General features: G+C 45.0%; 1 protein-coding gene across 1 annotated transcript in view; it reads left to right on the top strand.

Moving 5' to 3' along the window:
- The window catches only part of LOC143933348 (IgGFc-binding protein-like), a 93,988-nt gene that overhangs the window by 40,099 nt on the left and 32,820 nt on the right, over window positions 1-21,069 (top strand). Inside the window, exons 15-19 of the mRNA XM_077456213.1 lie at window positions 72-667; window positions 6,662-7,235; window positions 7,480-7,679; window positions 9,792-10,163; window positions 14,374-14,657. Of these exons, the coding sequence (XP_077312339.1) occupies window positions 72-667; window positions 6,662-7,235; window positions 7,480-7,679; window positions 9,792-10,163; window positions 14,374-14,657 (2,026 nt within the window). The remainder of the gene's footprint in view (window positions 1-71; window positions 668-6,661; window positions 7,236-7,479; window positions 7,680-9,791; window positions 10,164-14,373; window positions 14,658-21,069) is intronic.

Here is a 21,069-nt window from a genome sequence, read left to right as displayed (position 1 = left end):
TCTGGATGATTCTGCTGTCGTTTTGACACACCTGTTAACATTATTATTATTATTTTTTTATTTCCTCTTAGGCATGTCTTGCCCCATAAACACTCACTATGAGCTCTGCGGAAATGCCTGCCCCGTCACATGTCATGGCCTCTCCCCACCCACCGGCTGTGAATCCCCTTGTAAGGAAGCCTGTTATTGTGACAACGGATTTATCCTGAGTGGACACAAGTGTGTGCCCATCCAGAACTGCGGCTGTGTCTACCAGGATAAGTATTACCAGAAAAACGAGGTCTTCTACCCACAAGGCCAGTGCACCCAAAAGTGCCAATGCGGAGCAGACGGCGTTGTTAAGTGCCAGTCAGAAGCATGCAGCCCCGAAGAAGAATGCAAACTTGTCAACGGAGCTTGGGGATGTCAACCCAAGGAGTGCGGCAGATGTGTCGCCTCGGGAGATCCACATTATATCTCCTTCGACGGTCTAAGGTTCGACTTTCAAGGCACCTGCACATATACCTTGTCAAAGTTGGTGGTTAACGATCCACGACTTGTGGACTTTTCCATAGTTGTGGAGAACGAGAGTTATGGCAATGGTAAAGTGGCCGTGACAAGACTGGTGGTGGTATACGTGTATGGTTACGTGGTAGCCATCGAGAGAGACATTAGGTCTAAAGTAAAGGTAGGTGCTTTCTACTAATATAATTTGTTTTCCATTTGTTCTCATTGAATTGTTTTTTAGGATTGAATCTCCCGATTGACATCAACAAGAAACCCTGTCATTAACATATAACACTGTTAAAGTGATTTTAAAGGAAATAATAATAATTCAAAAAATAACAAACATGGTATACTTACCTGCTCTGTGTAATGGTTTTGCACAGAGAAGCCCCGATCCTTTTCATTTTTGGTCCCCCACCTGAAGTCCTGGCTCCTCCCCCCCTTTCTGAGTGCCCCCAATGGTAAGCCTCTTGCTATGGAGGCACTCGAGCAGGCTGGCTCCTGAGCCATGTTCTGTATGTCCATTCACACACAAAGCGTGGTTTAGCTCTGCCCCCACTCTCTCCTCATTGGTTGTTATTGACAGCAGCAGGAGCCAATGGCTCCTGTTGCTGTGTGAACCAATGAAGAGAGAGAGAGACCCAGAAGAGCGCTGCTCCCATGCACATCACTGGATCGAGATGGGGCTCAGGTAAGTATAAGGGTGGCTGGGGGATAACTGCACCCAGAAGGTTTTTTACCTTAATGCATAGAAGGCATTAAGGTAAAAAAAAAAAAAAATACCTTGAGCCTTTAGAACCACTTTAAGAAACATTTCCTTTTTATTTACCCGGCTTAAGCCCCGTACACATGGGCAGAATGTCGGGAGACATTTTCTGGTACAAAAAATACCGTCTGACATTCTGCCCATGTGTATGTGGCTTCTGTCAGATGAGGATGGATGGAAAACCAAATAATACAAATAGTGTAGCGCTTCACTAATGAATGTGGTCAGCATAAATTGTATGAATAAAGGCAAAAATAATATAAATATGAATGCCTAAAGAAAAGTCCAATATTGGCCGCACATTCCACTATGTAGCAGGCCCAAGGGTGACCGAACCGTCACAGAGGGGGGAAATTGGACTGGGCGGATGTATTCATGCGAGTCTGCTTGACTGTAACATCAGAGAAGAATGGATAAAATACTTCTTACCGACTTAGTTGGACCCATACAGTCATATGACAGTTGAGTCTAGAAGGCTTTAGGTCACAGTTTGGGACCGAGGAGTACGAAGAGGGAGGTCTGTTGAGCTGATGGATGAGCTCAAAACGATTGTAGGCCCTGTGATGGATCCTTTCAAATGGAACGTCAAGGGTGTATGTAGTCAATCTCAGACGTAGCCCGTTGTACTGATGCTCCAATCTCGCCCAAATAGGGAGGGAGACGTTGTGGAGGTTCAAGCCAGAGAAACAGAAAAAAGGAAAAAAGAAAAAAGGCTCCACATGGTGCAGGTCAGACAGTATAAAAAAGGTTGATTTATTGAAGTCAAAAAATAATTAATGACTTAGTGATCACATAGACAGTCTAAAATAGAAATTAAAAGCAATGTAGGGTGCCAACAGCTCGCCCAACGCGTTTCGACATATGTGTCTTCTACAGGGGCATGTCTTCTACATTCACATGCCCCTGTAGAAGACACATATGTCGAAACGCGTTGGGCTAGCTGTTGGCACCCTACATTGCTTTTAATTTCTATTTTAGACTGTCTATGTGATCACTAAGTCATTAATTATTTTTTGACTTCAATAAATCAACCTTTTTTATACTGTCTGACCTGCACCATGTGGAGCCTTTTTTCTTTTTTCCTTTTTTCTGTTTCTCTGGCTTGAACCTCCACAACGTCTCCCTCCCTATTTGGGCGAGATTGGAGCATCAGTACAACGGGCTACGTCTGAGATTGACTACATACACCCTTGACGTTCCATTTGAAAGGATCCATCACAGGGCCTACAATCGTTTTGAGCTCATCCATCAGCTCAACAGACCTCCCTCTTCGTACTCCTCGGTCCCAAACTGTGACCTAAAGCCTTCTAGACTCAACTGTCATATGACTGTATGGGTCCAACTAAGTCGGTAAGAAGTATTTTATCCATTCTTCTCTGATGTTACAGTCAAGCAGACTCGCATGAATACATCCGCCCAGTCCAATTTCCCCCCTCTGTGACGGTTCGGCCACCCTTGGGCCTGCTACATAGTGGAATGTGCGGCCAATATTGGACTTTTCTTTAGGCATTCATATTTATATTATTTTTGCCTTTATTCATACAATTTATGCTGACCACATTCATTAGTGAAGCGCTACACTATTTGTATTATTTTGTTTGTTGAACTTTGTTTGTTTTTTGGTGTTGGCTGCTGTTTTTGGCTGTTGAGGCCTTTTTTCATATATACTAAATTGTAGCGCAGTGTTTTCCCCTTAAACTGTATTTTTTCTGGATGGAAAACCAGCAGCTGACCGACTCCCAATCAGAGCTTTCAGCCAACGGCAGAGAGTGCTGATCGGAGTGTTCTGGCAGGGGGTGTCCCCCTGTCAGAACACAACAGCTCAGCGGGGGGGGGGGGGGGGGGGGGATTGCTGGACTAGCCTTGCATAGTTAGTACAGCGACTCCCAACCCTGTGGAGTTGTTAGAAAAAAAAACTGTACTGTACTGTGTACTAGACTTTACTCTCTAGCTACAATGGTTGCCTTTGACCCATTGTAATAGATAGATAGATAGATAGATAGATAGATAGATAGATAGATAGATAGATAGATAGATAGATAGAACGTGAGAACTCCATTCGAAAGATAGATAGATAGATAGATAGATAGATAGATAGATAGATAGATAGAACGTGAGAACTCCATTCGAAAGATAGATAGATAGATAGATAGATAGATAGATAGAACGTGAGAACTCCATTCGAAAGATAGATAGATAGATAGATAGATAGATAGATAGATAGATAGATAGATAGAATGTGAGAACTCAATTCGAAAGATAGATAGATAGATAGATAGATAGATAGATAGATAGAACGTGAGAACTCCATTCGAAAGATAGATAGATAGATAGATAGATAGATAGATAGATAGATAGAACGTGAGAACTCCATTCGAAAGATAGATAGATAGATAGATAGATAGATAGATAGATAGATAGATAGAACGTGAGAACTCCATTCCAAAGATAGATAGATAGATAGATAGATAGATAGATAGATAGAACGTGAGAACTCCATTCCAAAGATAGATAGATAGATAGATAGATAGATAGATAGATAGAACGTGAGAACTCCATTCGAAAGATAGATAGATAGATAGATAGATAGATAGATAGATAGAACGTGAGAACTCCATTCCAAAGATAGATAGATAGATAGATAGATAGATAGATAGATAGATAGAACGTGAGAACTCCATTCGAAAGATAGATAGATAGATAGATAGATAGATAGATAGATAGATAGAACGTGAGAACTCCATTCGAAAGATAGATAGATAGATAGAACGTGAGAACTCCATTCGAAAGATAGATAGATAGATAGATAGATAGATAGATAGATAGATAGATAGAACGTGAGAACTCCATTCGAAAGATAGATAGATAGATAGATAGATAGATAGATAGATAGATAGAACGTGAGAACTCCATTCGAAAGATAGATAGATAGATAGATAGATAGATAGATAGATAGAACGTGAGAACTCCATTCGAAAGATAGATAGATAGATAGATAGAACGTGAGAACTCCATTCGAAAGATAGATAGATAGATAGATAGATAGATAGATAGATAGATAGATAGAACGTGAGAACTCCATTCGAAAGATAGATAGATAGATAGATAGATAGATAGATAGATAGATAGATAGATAGAACGTGAGAACTCCATTCCAAAGATAGATAGATAGATAGATAGATAGATAGATAGATAGATAGATAGAACGTGAGAACTCCATTCGAAAGATAGATAGATAGATAGATAGATAGATAGATAGATAGAACGTGAGAACTCCATTCGAAAGATAGATAGATAGATAGAACGTGAGAACTCCATTCGAAAGATAGATAGATAGATAGATAGATAGATAGATAGATAGATAGAACGTGAGAACTCCATTCGAAAGATAGATAGATAGATAGATAGATAGATAGATAGATAGAACGTGAGAACTCCATTCGAAAGATAGATAGATAGATAGATAGATAGATAGATAGATAGATAGATAGATAGAACGTGAGAACTCCATTCGAAAGATAGATAGATAGATAGATAGAACGTGAGAACTCCATTCGAAAGATAGATAGATAGATAGATAGATAGATAGATAAATAGATAGATAGATAGATAGATAGATAGATAGAACGTGAGAACTCCATTCGAAAGATAGATAGATAGATAGATAGATAGATAGATAGATAGATAGATAGATAGAACGTGAGAACTCCATTCGAAAGATAGATAGATAGATAGATAGATAGATAGATAGATAGATAGATAGATAGAACGTGAGAACTCCATTCGAATGATAGATAGATAGATAGATAGATAGATAGATAGATAGATAGATAGATAGAACGTGAGAACTCCATTCGAATGATAGAGCTTAGAGGAACATAGCCACTTGCTTTTCTTACTTTTAGCACTTTTCTTGCCCAATTTTATTAAAAGAAAGATTACAATTCCAGAAACCAAAACCAACGGGTTTCCTTTACAGAGGTTTTCAGCATTTCCATCCAAATAAATTCACATTCAGCCTCCTGGCTTACACATACAGTTTACCTGCTCTGGCCTTACCCTTTGGAACATTTCTCTGTCTCCTACAGACCTTCTTCATACACAACCCTTCACATAATTAGTAGCCCCTTGCTGCCCTAGCTCCCAGCTATCTCACCTAGGTGGACCTCCTCTGTCTCCCAGGGTGGAGCCCAAAACCCTAGTCAGGTCTCACGCCCGGTTAGTGTGCTGGTGGTTCTCAAAACACGGACCCAGGATTGGAGATTTCATCCCTTCCAGATCTCTACTAAATCTCCCAACCAAGGTTTTACCGACCAATGAGGAAACTGAAAAGTCAGTTTGCTCTGAATGGCACAAGTTCCCTGAAGCTCCTCAACCTTTCTGGATGAGAATCCTAGGTCATAAGCTCTTTTTTACACGGTGGAAGGTCATAGATCAGCCTTTCTCAACCTTTTCAACACAGAGGAACCCTGGAAATAATTCTCCGGTCTTAGGGAACCCCCTGCTGTAAATGAAAAATCTACATCTCATCATACATTAGTGTGATGGTAAATGAGAAGAATGCTTCTTACACTTGTGGTTATTGGTAAGAATTACCCCCTTACAGATAACTAAAAAAGTCAATGGTGTCCTTGAGAACTTACCTGAGAGGCAGAAATTGACCATTGTTCAGGGAACCCCTAGAAACCTCTAAAAGAACCCAAGGGTTCCACGGAACCCTGGTTGAGAAACCCTGGCCTAGATAGATAGATAGATAGATAGATAGATAGATAGATAGATAGATAGATAGATAGATATTAGTTTTCTCAGACCTTTTGAATTTTGAATATGTGGTCCATCTCTTCAAAATTATTAAATTTAGCACCCAGACAACTAGTATTTTAGGAAAAACTTGGCAATGACATTCCCCATATTGCCCTAAAATAATTATTAGTTACCATCAAGTCAATGACAAGTTGGGTGTTCTCATAATATGTAAAAAAATAAGTCAAATTCAGTCTAGTCATCTGGATCTCTAGTGAAAACCCGCGTACACATGGTCCAATTGTTGGCCAACAGACCGCCAGACTTTTGTCCAAAGGGCGTGTGCCTGGAACTTGTCTCGCATACAAACAGTACACAATTGTCGGTCAACAAACAGGAAAATTTACTAGCCTGCCATCCAACGTTTGTTGGTGGAACAAAAATTGTCTGATGGAGCATACCAATGGTTGGATTTTAGGCCAACAGTCTGTCATCACACAATTCCAGCCGAAAATCCGAACATGTGTACGAGGCTAAAAGCTGGGCTTTATTTGTTGAATAATCCATTTGATTGTTTTCCTTTCTGTCCACAATGTTCTTCAAATTATTCCAACACCAAAGTTCGAGCGTTTACCGTAATGGAATTTTTTTTTTACCTTTTCACAGGTTAATGGAGAATTTTTCAATTTGCCATTGTCTCTTGAAGATGACAATATTGTCATTAACCGAGAAGGAGCCAATGTTGTCCTACAAACAAATTTTGGCTTGAAGGTTCTCTATGACACAATCTATGGGGTGATCCTCAATATTCCCAGCTCTTACCGTGGCAAGATAGGTGGCCTCTGTGGCAACTTCAATGGCGACGACAAAGATGAATTCCAGCTTCCCAACAAGCAGGTTGTTAAAAATGTGAACGATTTTGGTGCTTCCTGGAAAGTGAGCATAACCGGTGCTAAGTGCAGCGATGGCTGCGAAGAAGGTGTGTGCCCAGTGTGCAATGAGGCCAAGTTGCAGCCATACAAGGCGACATCCTCTTGTGGCATGATTACAGACCCAGCGGGACCTTTCAAAGCTTGTCACGCCAAGATCAATCCAAGCAATTTTTTCACCCACTGTGCCTATGATGCTTGTGCTGTTGACGGCAAGGATAACATTGTGTGCAAGAGTCTACAGGCTTATGCAGCCGCTTGTCATACCGTTGGCGCTACCGTCGCCTCTTGGAGAACTCCTGCATTCTGTCGTAAGTACAAACGAACAAAATTATTTTATTGAGGTATAAAAATTAAGAATCAATAAATCCCAACTGATAATAAGATTGTTTTGGGTTCCATGTTATATTAATACTCACTAAAAACTGTTTCTGAGATAACCCTGGCCTACTTGGTTTTAAAAAAAATGCTAAAAAAATACAAATAAATGTATAACTTTCTAAAAAAAAAATCTAGAGACATGAAATTAAGTTTTTTTGGTGTGTTTTTTTTCAGCCATGTCTTGCCCGGCCAACAGTCATTATGAACTTTGCACGAGAAGCTGTGACCAAACCTGCTCTGGTCTCACATCACCAACAAAATGTACAGACAGATGCTTTGAAGGCTGTGAATGTAATGCTGGGTATATCCTGGATGGAGATACTTGTGGTACCATTGACAAGTGTGGATGTGTATTCAGTGGAAGATATCTAAGTGTGAGTACTGATTTCTTTCGATTTTTTTCCCCTTCATTTTGCCACTCTATAACAGCGGTGTAAATACAAGGGTTGCAAAGGTCGCAATGGTACCAGGCCCTGGCATTCCACCACACTGTGGGGTGAGGGGATCCAAGATGGCAGGAAGAGGTACCACTGCTGAACATGGGCTCAGTTCACACTGCTGCAACCCCAACATGACTTGCTTGTGATTTTCTTGCAACTTCCTTGTGACTTACATGCAATTGGCTTGTGCTTTTTCTCAATTAACGTTGCAGTCCATGGCTCTCAAATCTCCCCCAAAGTCACAGAAAAGTAAATCAGGGATCAGTGGGAAGGGCCCTGGGCTCAGAGGGACATGCGGAATTAGAAGAAAGGGCCCTGGGACTAATGGAAAGGGCAGTGATGGTCAGGGAGGCCCTTCGTGGTTTCTTGCATCGGATCTCTGAAGGTTCTAGTTACTCCTCTGCTCCATAATGTGTACTGTACAATATGTGGGCATTCTTTTTGTGGATGGAGATACTTGTGGTACCATCGACAAGTGTGGATGTGTATTCAGTGGAAGATATCTAAGTGTGAGTACTGATTTCTTTCTATTTCTTTCCCCTTCATTTTGCTACTCTATAACAGTGGTGTAAATACGAGGGTTGCAAAGGTCGCAACGGTACCAGGCCCTGGCATTCCACCACAGTGAGGGGGGGGGGGGTAATCCAAGATGGCAGGAAGAGGTACCGCTGCTGAACATGGGCTCAGTTCACACTGCTGCAACCCCAACATGACTTGCTTGTGATTTCCTTGCAACTTCCTTGTGACTTGCATGCAACCGGCTTGTGCTTTTTGTCAATTAACATTGCAGTCCATCGCTCTAAAATCTCCCCCAAAGTCACAGAAAAGTAAATCAGGGATCAGTGGGAAGGGCCTTGGGCGCAGAGGGACATGCGGAATAAGAGGAAAGGGCCCTGGGACTAATGGAAAGGGCAGTGACGGTTAGGGAGGCCCTTCATGGTTTCTTGCATCGGATCCCTGAAGGTTCTAGTTACTCCTCTGCTCCATAATGTGTACTGTACACTATAAGGGCATTCTTTTTGTGGACACCTAACCATAAAACCTATCTGTGGAGAAAAGTGGGCAAACGTTTGTGGATATGTCTTCAAATGACTGATTTCAGTTATTTTAAGTGATGGGTGCTGTTAATGCTATAGCATATGAAGTCATTTTACATCATCTTTTCCTTTGAACATTGCGGCAAGAGTCTGGGAAATGCCCTTTCTTGGGCTGTAACCCTCTGCACAAAGCCACCTCCATAAGGACATTCTTTGATAGGCTTGGGGAGGAGAAACTCAACTGACCTACACAGAGCCCTGGCCTCAGCTCTAATGAACATTTTTGGGATCAACTAGAATGCCAATTGCAAGTCAGGTCTTCTTATCCGATATCAATACCCGACCTTACAAATGGCCAAAAATTCCCAAAGACACAATCCAGAATTTTGTGGAAATCCCAGAGGCGTGGTTACCGTTCAAGCTGCAAAGGGGAGGCCAAATCCATTGTTTTGGAATGGAATGTTTAACAAGCTTATATCGATGTGATAGTCGGGGGTCCACAATCTTTTGCCCATATAGTTCATGGTTTTTCTATTGTAGGTGGAAGATTCATATATAAAGATTGTCCCTTTAACGTAATTTAACTAAGATATTTTAAATACAATTACATTTTCGAATTGAGAGGAGCCAGTAGAGTAGGTTGGGGCTACTTACATGGAAGTACATCAAACTATGAGGCAATAACCATTCAAGAAGCGGATGTATCTTCCTAAGTTGGCCTCCTTGGATGACTTTGGCATTCTAGAACAAAATATGAGTCAGCAACCATCATCAAGCTCCTCCGGTGAGGCATGCTGACAGTGGAGGCACTGCGGGACGGACAGGGGCAGCCAAAGGGCTGGATGTGGCCTTGGGGCTGCAACTTGCCCAGGTCTACTCTAAGGCCAAGGTTGGGTCTATGATCTAAACAGGACAACTAGACTGTTTTCCATGTTATTTGTCAAACACTAGATAACAGACACTCAGAAGTGTGATTTACTTGATGGTGCTTTTTTTTTCCCCCATTTAGGAGGGAGAGTCGTTCCTCAGTGCTGATTGCAGACAACAATGCAAGTGCCAGGCTGGTGGTGTGACCTGCACAGACAACGCATGTGGAGACAAGGAACGTTGTGGCCTGGTGAATGGAGTGCGAGGCTGCTTCAAGACAGAGAGTGAATGTACGGTCAGCCAACAGAAGTTCATCACATATGATGGACTCTCAGGAGGACCTATTGGAAATGGCCCCATTGAGGTGACATCTTTATGTAACAGTGATTCACCTGCATGGTTCAGAGTACTTGCTGACATTCAGGTCTGCGCGGGTGTAGCAACATCGGTTGCCAGGCTCCATATTTACCATCGTCAAGGTGTAGTGACTATCTCTAAGAACAAGGAAATTTGGGTAAGACACCTATAACCAATGTATGAAACATGATTGACAAATGTGTATTCCTCAACTATCCCCTGTTGAACTATCTGTTAGTTAGGAATTGATTTAGTAGCTTGTGGTTTTTTTTTTTTTTTTTTTTTTTTAGAGGTTTAAGATAGGTTTGTCACAGTTTTTTAACCTGTAGGTTGCCTGTGTAAGTGTAACTCCATACAAAACAGTTTCAATTTTATTTGAGTGGGAAGAGTTAAACCCATAAAATGCTCTCCTAGATAGGTTTCTAGAAAAAGTCAGGTAAATTTAGTTATTTTTGGCTCCCTTGTAGAGCAGTGTTTGATTATTTTGGACTGTTCCAGGCTTCACTGGCTGCAGGTTCACCTGCTTCCCCGTGCCTTTTAGAGGATTCTAGAATGTAGTGAGCTGGAAGGGGCAGACCCACAGCCTGAATGTTTATGTGGTCTCGGCCAACCCTTGGGGTAAGAAGCCCTGTCGGTGGCTGGGGTGTACCTAAACAGTCTGAGACCTGGAGCAGAAAGGTTCTTGTCCAGGAGAAGTTCCCAGCCTGAAAAGCTGCTGCCCTAGTGGTTAGCCCAGCTGAGGTTCTACTTGTGCTTACAGAGGTCCCAGCTTTGCTAAGCTGGGTGGCCTACTTGCTGAGAATCTCTGCAGCTAAAAAGGGATTTCACGGAGGATCCGGTCTGGAGAGTTCACCGGGGCAAATGTTTGACTGATATTAGAAGGAGGCATCCAAGAAGCATCCAAGTATCCTGGGACATTGTGAGTGCAGACCTGAGTGTAGGATCCTAGTGACAGTTGCATTTGCTATCCTTAGCGAATCCAAATTATTATTTTCCTGGCCTAGGAAATTATTGATGGTGTCTCTAGCACTGTCCATTATTGCTGGGCCTTTGCTAGAAGGACTATCCCAAGAAGTAGTGATAAAGATGAGAGTGGTCTCCGTTTGATGTTCAGTGTTCATGGAGTATCCTACAGCACCCTGTGCTCTACCCAAGTTATTCAGAAATACATTTGAAAAAGCCATTTCCTAGACCAGGGGTGGCCAACCAGTGGCCCGGGTGCCACATGTGGCCCGCAGAGCCATCTGGTGTGGCCCGCGTCCTCCTGCTCTGGAATGGAGGGTTAGCAAGACCAGTTCGCAGGTTGCCGACCCGTCATACCACAGCATCGGTGTTGTGAATGAAGCTGGTGGTAGGGGAAGAAGGTGGCTGCAGAGCAGAGCCCCATAACACAATGCTTCCTGTAAAGCGCCGGCTTTTGCCACAGGAAGAGTCTATGGCAAAGTTCAGTTAACCTACAGGATAGACACAGGTGCGCTACGCTGCACCCACGGTGTGGGTAAACTGCAGCACATCAGTGTGAAAGCAGTTTAGGCCCTTTTCACACGATCGTCTCTACCCAATCGGACCCTCGATTCACCTCTACAGAGCGGCAGATGTAAACAGACTCTTGTCCGTTTACGCCCGCCTTCCTCCAATCCGATCCTACAAAAAAAATAGAAGGGAATTCGTCACCTTCCATCTGGGTGGATCGGATCAGAGGGCGTATAGAGTAGCCGCGACCTGTCATCCACCCGCTCCACTCATTGTGGCCTGCGACTGGTTACCAAGTTGCTTAAGTGGCCCTGGCTCTTAAAAAGGTTGGGCACCCCTGCCCTAGACTATTTATTTAGCCATAAGAGTGACTGTTGCTGGGTGCCTGGCTGCCATTGCACAAATTTGGGGAAAGAACCAGAGGAAAACCTGTGGCCCTTACAGGGGGTGAGCGATATACCTCTTTCAAATTTTAATAGATTTTTAGACCTTTAAGCCCTTGTACACACGGTCGGACATTCTGACAACCAAATCCGTTGGATTTTGTTGCATACACACGGTCGGACAAAGTTGTCGGAAAATCCGATTGTACATAACGTGATGACGTTATTTCATTACGACGGGACTACGTTCAGGCTAGTAGCCAATAGCTTTGGTCTAGGAATTTGATCTGAGCATGCGTGGCACTTTGTCCGTCGGAGTAGGCTACACATGATCGGAGTATGTCCGATCGGAGCATTTTGTCGGAAAATTTTACGGACAAGTTGGAAAACTTGGTCCATCGGATACTCCAACGGAAACAGTCCGATGGAGACCACACACAGTCGGATTATCCGTCAAAATGGTCCGATAGGACACATTCCGTCCGAATCTCCGACCGTGTGTACAAGGGCTAATACCTACTTTTTTGCATTCTCAGTAAAAGTTTTTATAATCTAATTATACATTCTTCTAGCCCCGAAGAAGGGGAAGTTGCAGCCCCTGAAATGAAATAACTTGTATGCAAAATGCAGACCTTCAAACACGTTTCTAGTTATTACTTTATGGGTGTTCCTGATAAATACATTCATGGACATTATTTTGCAAATGTTTACCAACTTCTGATATCTTAACTTTGGCCCAGGAGCTGCTTTACAGCCTGGTTGATGGGATCCTACGACAGTTCCTTCTCCCAGGTACTGGAAGAGGAGGGACTAAATACCCTAGCAGCAGCCAGCATCAGGTGGAAACTGATTACTAGGATCTGCTGACTGCTGGTAGACACCCACTGGTGGACACAGGAACTACAACCTTTCCACTCTGGGAACCACAGTGCCACCAGCAGGTGATCCAGGTTATGATACCCAGTGGCAATGGTCACCAGGACAAATATTGAGGTTAGATCTCACAGATGTCCACTCTATTCCCTTTTTCTTTTTTTTCGACATTGGTAAAATTTTGGAATCCTCCTCACTTTCTTTCCCAGTTAAAAAGCTCTCTAGGACTAAAAGAGGACAAAGAAAGCAATACCAATCTAACAGAGGTTCTATCTGCTCTATCTGTTCTATTTAAAAGGTTAAAAATAAATTTGTTTTTTTACTTTAAGCCAACTACTGTAATGGCAACTATTCCAATATCGTTGAAAATTTATGAGAACATAAACTTTTCTAGCCAGATATGCTTTTGTCCTCCTTAAATAAATAGATTCTTGTATGTACTTTCTATTGGCTATTAGAAAATGTTTGCTCCCACTTGGTGCCATTATTTAATTTTCAATGGGCTGAGTGCTGGTTGTCATTACCCCATACAGGTCAAAAACGTATTCTTCCTACTCTAAAAGGGGAAAAAGACTCAACGGTGTTAACATTTTGCTGGCAAGCAGAGCTAAGTACTGAAGCAAGAGGTACTGGTAGAGGAGGGACTAAATACCCTAGCAGCAGCCAGCATCAGGTGGCGACTGATTACTAGGATCTGCTGACTGCTGGTAGACACCCACTGGTGGACACAGGAACTACAACCTTTCCGCTCTGGGAAACACAGTGCCACCAGCAGGTGATCCAGGTCCTGATACCCAGTGGCACTTTCTTTCCCAGTTACAAAGCTCTCTAGGACTAAAAGAGGACAAAGACAGCAATACAAATCTAACAGAGGTTCTATCTGCTCTATCTGTTCCATTTAAAAGGTTAAAAAATTTATGAGAACGTAAACTTTTCTAGCCAGATATGCTTTTGTCCTCCTTAAATAAATAGATTCTTGTATGTACTTTTTATTGGCTATTAGAAAATGTTTGCTCCCACTTGGTGCCATTATTTAATTTTCAATGGACTGAGTGCTGGTTGTCATTGCCCCATACAGGTCAAAAACGTTTTCTTCCTACTCTAAAAGGGGGAAAAGACTCAACGGTGTTAACATTTTGCTGGCAAGCAGCATCTGGCGAGCAGAGCTAAGTACTGAAGCAAGAGGTACTGGTAGAGGAGAAACTAAATACCCTAGCAGCAGCCAGAATCAGGTGGCGACTGATTACTGGGATCTGCTGACTGCTGGTAGACACCCACTGGTGGACACAGGAACTACAACCTTTCCGCTCTGGGAAACACAGTGCCACCAGCAGGTGATCCAGGTCCTGATACCCAGTGGCACTTTCTTTCCCAGTTACAAAGCTCTCTAGGACTAAAAGAGGACAAAGACAGCAATACAAATCTAAAAGAGGTTCTATCTGCTCTATCTGTTCCATTTAAAAGGTTAAAAGAAAATGTTTGCTCCCACTTGGTGCCATTATTTAATTTTCAATGGGCTGAGTGCTGGTTGTCATTGCCCCATATAGGTCAAAAACATTTTCTTCCTACTCTAAAAGGGGAAAAAGACTCATCGGTGTTAACATTTTTGCTGACGCATTATCTCCTTGCATTTTCCAGATCAATGGGCTTCCAAATGTCTTCCCCGTCACATCCAATATTCTCTTAGCCTCTGCCAAAGACACCTCAGTTTCCATCCAGATCGGTGAAGACTTGAAGATCGAGTTTAGCACTGCGGGTACCGTCTCAATCCGCGCGTTACAGGGCCTGTCAGAGGTGGTCTGCGGGGCGTGTGGAAACTTCAACGGTAACAGTTCCGATGACCTCAGATCTCCAGCTGGAAAGGCGGTCACTAATATCATCGAGCTTGTAAAATCCTGGTCAGCCCGTGACCTCAACAGCTGGTGAGTGAAAGATTTTTTAATTTTTTTTTTTAAAGAATCAACAGTTGTCCATGTTCAAAACTATAAAAAAAATAAAAAAATACAAAAAAAAAAGGTTTAAAATTTTGTCCTCAAATTTAATTTTCGTAATTTGACCGATTTTTAAGGAGTTTTGTTGCTGGACAGATGCAAATTTTTAGATTCCACCAATTTTTAAGCCTTCTTTGTATTGAAATTCACAGAACTGAGTGAGGATGAGTTAGAATTTAAATTTATAGTTTAAAACCGACATACAAAGTTACTTTTAAGACATTTCTTCCTCTACTGTAAAGGATACATTCTCACCTTTTATTTTGAATAACCTACCTTTGAAGAGACAATTCCATTCAGAACTAGACATGTGTGCCGTCAATAAATTTGTTTTGTTTCATACCGTTTTGTTTCGTACGGAAATTAATTCATATTTCGTAATTCGTGTCAATTCGGATTCGTGTGAAATACGAACTTTCGCTAGAGTCGTAAACTTTTCGGAAAATAACCCAAATATGAATTTTTATGCACACAAATTCTGTACGAAATACAAAATTTCATAACGAAAATTTGTAATTGTTATGAAAAGTTAACGAACCTAAAAGTTAAAACCCCGGGAACTGAGCACAGGGATGGTGGGGACCCCTCATAATGGGCACAGCGGGTGTACAGACCCCAGAACCCAGCACAAGGATGGTGGGAACCCCTCATAATGGGCACAGCGGGTGTACAGACCCGGGAACTCAGCACAGTGATGGAGGGAACCCCTCATAATGGGCACAGCGGGTGTACAGACCCGGGAACTCAGCACAGGGATGGTGGGAACCTCTCATAATGGGCACAGCGGGTGTACAGACCCGGGAACTCAGCACAGGGATGGTGGGAACCCCTCATAATGGGCACAGTGGGTGTACAGACCCGGGAACTCAGTACAGGGATGGTGGGAACCCCTCATAATGGGCACAGCGGGTGTACAGACCCGGGAACTCAGCACAAGGATGGTGGAAACTCCTCATAATGGGCACAGAAGATGTACAGACCCAGGAACTCGGCACAGTGATGGAGGGAACCCCTCATAATGGGCACAGTGGGTGTACAGACCCGGGAACTCAGCACAGGGATGGTGGGAACCCCTCATAATGGGCACAGCGGGTGTACAGACCCCAGAACCCAGCACAAGGATGGTGGGAACCCCTCATAATGGGCACAGCGGGTGTACAGACCCGGGAACTCAGCACAAGGATGGTGGGAACCCCTCATAATGGGCACAGCGGGTGTACAGACCCGGGAACTCAGCACAGGTATGGTGGGAATCCCTCATAATGGGCACAGCGGGTGTACAGACCCGGGAACTCAGCACAGTGATGGAGGGAACCCCTCATAATGGGCACAGCGGGTGTACAGACCTGGGAACTCAGCACAGGGATGGTGGGAACCTCTCATAATGGGTGCAGCGGGTGTACAGACCCCAGAACTCAGCACAGGGATGGTGGGAACCCCTCATAATGGGCACAGCAGGTGTACAGACCCAGGAACTCAGCACAAGGATGGTAGAAACTCCTCATAATGGGCACAGAAGGTGTACAGACCCGGGAATTCAGCACAGGGATGGTGAGAACCTCTCATAATGGGCACAGCGGGTGTACAGACCCGGGAACTCAGCACAGGGATGGTGGGAACCCCTCATAATGGGCACAGCGGGTGTACAGACCCAGAAACTCAGCACAGGAATGGTGGGAACCCTTCATAATGGGCACAGCAGGTGTATAGACTTCTGCTTGATTCCGAGCATGCGTGGAACTTTGTGCGTCCTGTACAACGCCGGCACACATGACACATGATCAGAATTTTCCATAAGAGATTTTTTTTTTTTGTCGAAATTCGCTCACCGGTATGGAAGTGGTTAACAAACGCTTTTCCTACATGCTGCACTTAGTCGGCGCCCTCTGCTGCTTCCTTTACATATTGCATAGATTACGTTAGGCTCATAAGAGGAGCTGCCATGGATGTGTTTGGACCTGTGGACTTTTTAGTATAATCCTACACCCCTCCCACAGCACATTCGCGTGTTGTAGCTTAGCTGTACAATTCTCCATAATCCCCAGTGAGAAGAAATTAGATATACAATTAATTGTTTTTTGTTTTTTTCTCTCTCTCTTGCAGCAACACATAAAACAGCACGACTGCCTGACAGATCTAGTGTTCGAACAACCATGGACACACCGAAAAAAGGATCTCTGTTAATGTGAATTCGCTTTTCTCCGGATTCAATGAAGGCTTCTTTTTTTTTTTTTTTTCTTTTTTTATATCTGCACTATAATGAAGACTCCTGTACTTCTATCAAAACCCTTTAAAAACAATTCATGTTTCTTTTAAACTGCATTTTTTTTCTGGTTTGCGGACCCTTAACACCAACATACTTTTTTTTTTTTTTTTTTTATATGCAATAAATATCCGCATCATTAATTGGTGTGATTGGCAGAGTCTGTGCCCTCGTATCTTCTGCAGCTATTCTCTTTGTAATGGAAAATATATTGTGGATTCAAAACATCTTTAGCCACCCGAAATGCATTTGTGTTTTATTCCCACTGCCAGCAGGTTGGAAGATCTTCCAGGCGACCCTTATAAAAAAAAAAAAAAAAAAATGAAATGAAGTAACTCCTTGTTTTGCACCTTCTGTAACATTGTCTGCCAATGAAATAAAGCTTTGAACGGCCTTCTGGTGTCCGTGTCTCCTCATCTGGTAGAGAAAGTGAAGTTCTGTACTATGCCGGCCACGGATAGTAGCAGGGGTCATGTCCTGGGGGAAAAAAGTGTGGGAGCGGCCACCCAAGATTCACTCCCCCACCAAAAAAAAAAAAATAGGACATCGGGGCACATCAGGGCATGGGCATATCAAGGCCCATTATGGGGCACATAGCACATCAGGGCACATAGCACATAAGGGCAAGGGGCACAGGGCACATATCACATCAGGGCACAGGGCACATCAGGGCATGGGGCACATAGCACATCAGGGCATGGGGCAAATAGCACATCAGGGCACATCGGGGCACATCAGGGCTCGGGGCACATCAAGGCACATTATCGGGTACATTGGCGCACATAGCACATCAGGGTACAGAGCACATCAGGGCACGGGGCACATCGGGGCACATTATGGGGCACATAGCACATCAGGGCACATAGCACATAAGGGCACGAGGCACATCAGGGCTCGGAGCACAGGGCACATACCACATCAGGGCACATGGCACATCAGGGCTCTGGGCACATCAAGGAACATTATGGGACACATCAGGGCACATTATTGGGCACATAGCACATCAGGGCACGGGGCACATCAGGACACAGGGCACATATCACATCAGGGCACATGGCACATCAGGGCAAGGGGGATAAATCGCACCTCAGGGCACATCGTGGCACATCAGGGCTCAGGGTACATCAAGGCACATTATCGGGTACATTGGGGCACACAGCACATCAGGGCATGGAGCACATCAGGGCACGGGGCACATCGGGGCACATCAGGGCACATTATGGGCACATAGCACATCAGGGCACATAGCACATAAGGGCACGGGGCACATCAGGTCTCGGGTCACATCAGGGCACAGGGCACATAGCACCCCAGGGCACATGGCACATCAGGGCATGGGGCACATAGCACATCAGGGCATGGGGCACATAGCACATCAGGGCACATCGGGGCACATCAGGGCTCGGGGCACATCAGAGCACAATATGGGACACATCAGGGCACATTATGGGACACATCGGTGCACATTATCGGCCACATTTGGGCACATAGCACATCAGGGCACAGGGCACATCAGGGCACAGGGCATATATCACATCAGGGCACATGGCACATCAGGGCACAGGGCACATAGCACATCAGGGCATGGGGCACATAGCACATCAGGGCACATCAAGGCACATTATGGGGCACATCAGGGCACATTATCGGGCACATTTGGGCACATAGCACATCAGGGCACATCAGGGCACAGGGCATATATCACATCAGGGCACATGGCACATCAGGGCACGGGGCACATAGCACATCAGGGCATGGGGCACATAAGGGCACATCGGGGCACATCAAGGCACATTATGGGGCACATTAGGGCACATTATCGGGCACATTGGGGCAAATAGCACATCAGGGCATGGGGCACATCAGGGCATGGGGCACATAGCACATCAGGGCATGGGGCACATAGCACATCAGGGCACATTGGGGCACATCAGGGCTCGGGGCACATCAGAGCACAATATGGGACACATCAGGGCACATTATGGGACACATCGGTGCACATTATCGGCCACATTTGGGCACATAGCACATCAGGGCACAGGGCACATCAGGGCACAGGGCATATATCACATCAGGGCACATGGCACATCAGGGCACGGGGCACATAGCACATCAGGGCATGGGGCACATAGCACATCAGGGCACATCGGGGCACATCAAGGCACATTATGGGGCACATCAGGGCACATTATCGGGCACATTTGGGCACATAGCACATCAGGGCACATCAGGGCACAGGGCATATATCACATCAGGGCACATGGCACATCAGGGCACGGGGCACATAGCACATCAGGGCATGGGGCACATAGCACATAAGGGCACATCGGGGCACATCAAGGCACATTATGGGGCACATTAGGGCACATTATCGGGCACATTGGGGCAAATAGCACATCAGGGCACGGGGCACATCAGGGCACATCAGGGCACATTATGGGGCACATAGCACATCAGGGCACATAGCACATAGGGGCACATCAGGGCACAGGCACATCAGGTCACGGGGCACCTCAGGGCATGGGGCATATGGCACATCGGGACACATTATGGGGCACATCAAGGCCCATTATGGGGCACATAGCACATCAGGGCACATAGCACATAAGGGCACGGGGCACAGGGCACATATCACATCAGGGCACATGGCACATCAGGGCACAGGGCACATAGCACATCAGGGCATGGTGCAAATAGCACATCAGGGCACATCGGGGCACATCAGGGCTCCAGGCACATCAAGGAACATTATGGGGCACATCAGGGCACATTATCGGGCACATTGGGGCACATAGCACATCAGGGCATGGGGCACATCAGGGCACAGGGTACATATCACATCAGGGCACATGGCACATCAGGGCATGGGGCACATAGCACATCGGGGCACATCAGGGCTTGGGGCACATCAAGGCACATTATAGGGCACATTAGGGCACATTATCGGGCACATTGGGGCACATAGCACATCAGGACACGGGGCACATCAGGACACATTATGGGGCACATAGCACATCAGGGCACATAGCACATAAGGGCAAGGGGCACATCAGGGCACAGGCACATCAGGTCACGGGGCACCTCAGGGCATGGGGCATATGGCACATCGGCACACATTATGGGACATATCAAGGCCCATTATGGGGCACATAGCACATCAGGGCACATAGCACATAAGGGCACAGGGCACATATCACAGCAGGGCACATGGCACATCAGGGCACGGGGCACATAGCACATCAGGGCAGGGGGCAAATAGCACATAAGGGCACATCGGGTCACATCAGGGCTCTGGGAACATCAAGGAACATTATGGGCACATTATCGGGCACATTGGGATACATAGCACATCAGGGCACGGGGCACATCGGGGCATATTATGGGGCACATAGCACATCAGGGCACATAGCACATAAGGGCAAGGGGTACATCAGGGCACATAGCACATAAAGGCACAGGGCACATCAGGGCATGGGGCACATCAGGCCACATGGCACATCAGGGCACAGGACACATAGCACATCAGGGCACATGGCACATCAGGGCGTGGGGCACATAGCACATCAGGGCATGGGGCACATAGCACATCGGGGCACATCAGGGTTCGGGGCACATCAGGGCACATTATGGGACACATCAGGGCACATAGCCCATCAGGGCACATTATGGGGCACATTGGGGTTCATAGCACATCAGGGCATGGGGCACATTAGGGCACAGGGCATGGGGCACATTGCACATCAGGGCACGGGGCACATCGGAGGGCACATTACAGGGCACATCAGGGGATCTTACTAGCTAGCATGCAGAGTAGCGCAGGAAGCGTTTGTAGTAAGTTTTCTCCCAAATGACCACAAGTGTGAGGACCATTCTTCCCACTGACCATCACACTAATATATTATGAGTTGTAGATTTCTAATTTTTAGTTCCCTGAGACCGGAGAACTATTTCAAGGGTTCTTCCCTGTTGAAAAGTTTGAGAAAGGCTGCTGTAGAGGGATCACTCCAGAAGCAAACCCCGAGTGCCCCCATCAAGGCCATCAAGGCGGCGTTTAATCAATCAACAAGAATGGATCCAGAT

Source organism: Lithobates pipiens, unplaced genomic scaffold, assembly GCF_037356315.1.
Source record: "Lithobates pipiens isolate NorthernLeopardFrog02 unplaced genomic scaffold, aLitPip1_a1.2 Scaffold_27, whole genome shotgun sequence".
NCBI lineage: Eukaryota > Metazoa > Chordata > Amphibia > Anura > Ranidae > Lithobates > Lithobates pipiens.
The sequence above is the reverse complement of the archived record's forward strand: the minus strand, read 5'-3'. Positions and strand labels throughout refer to the sequence as shown.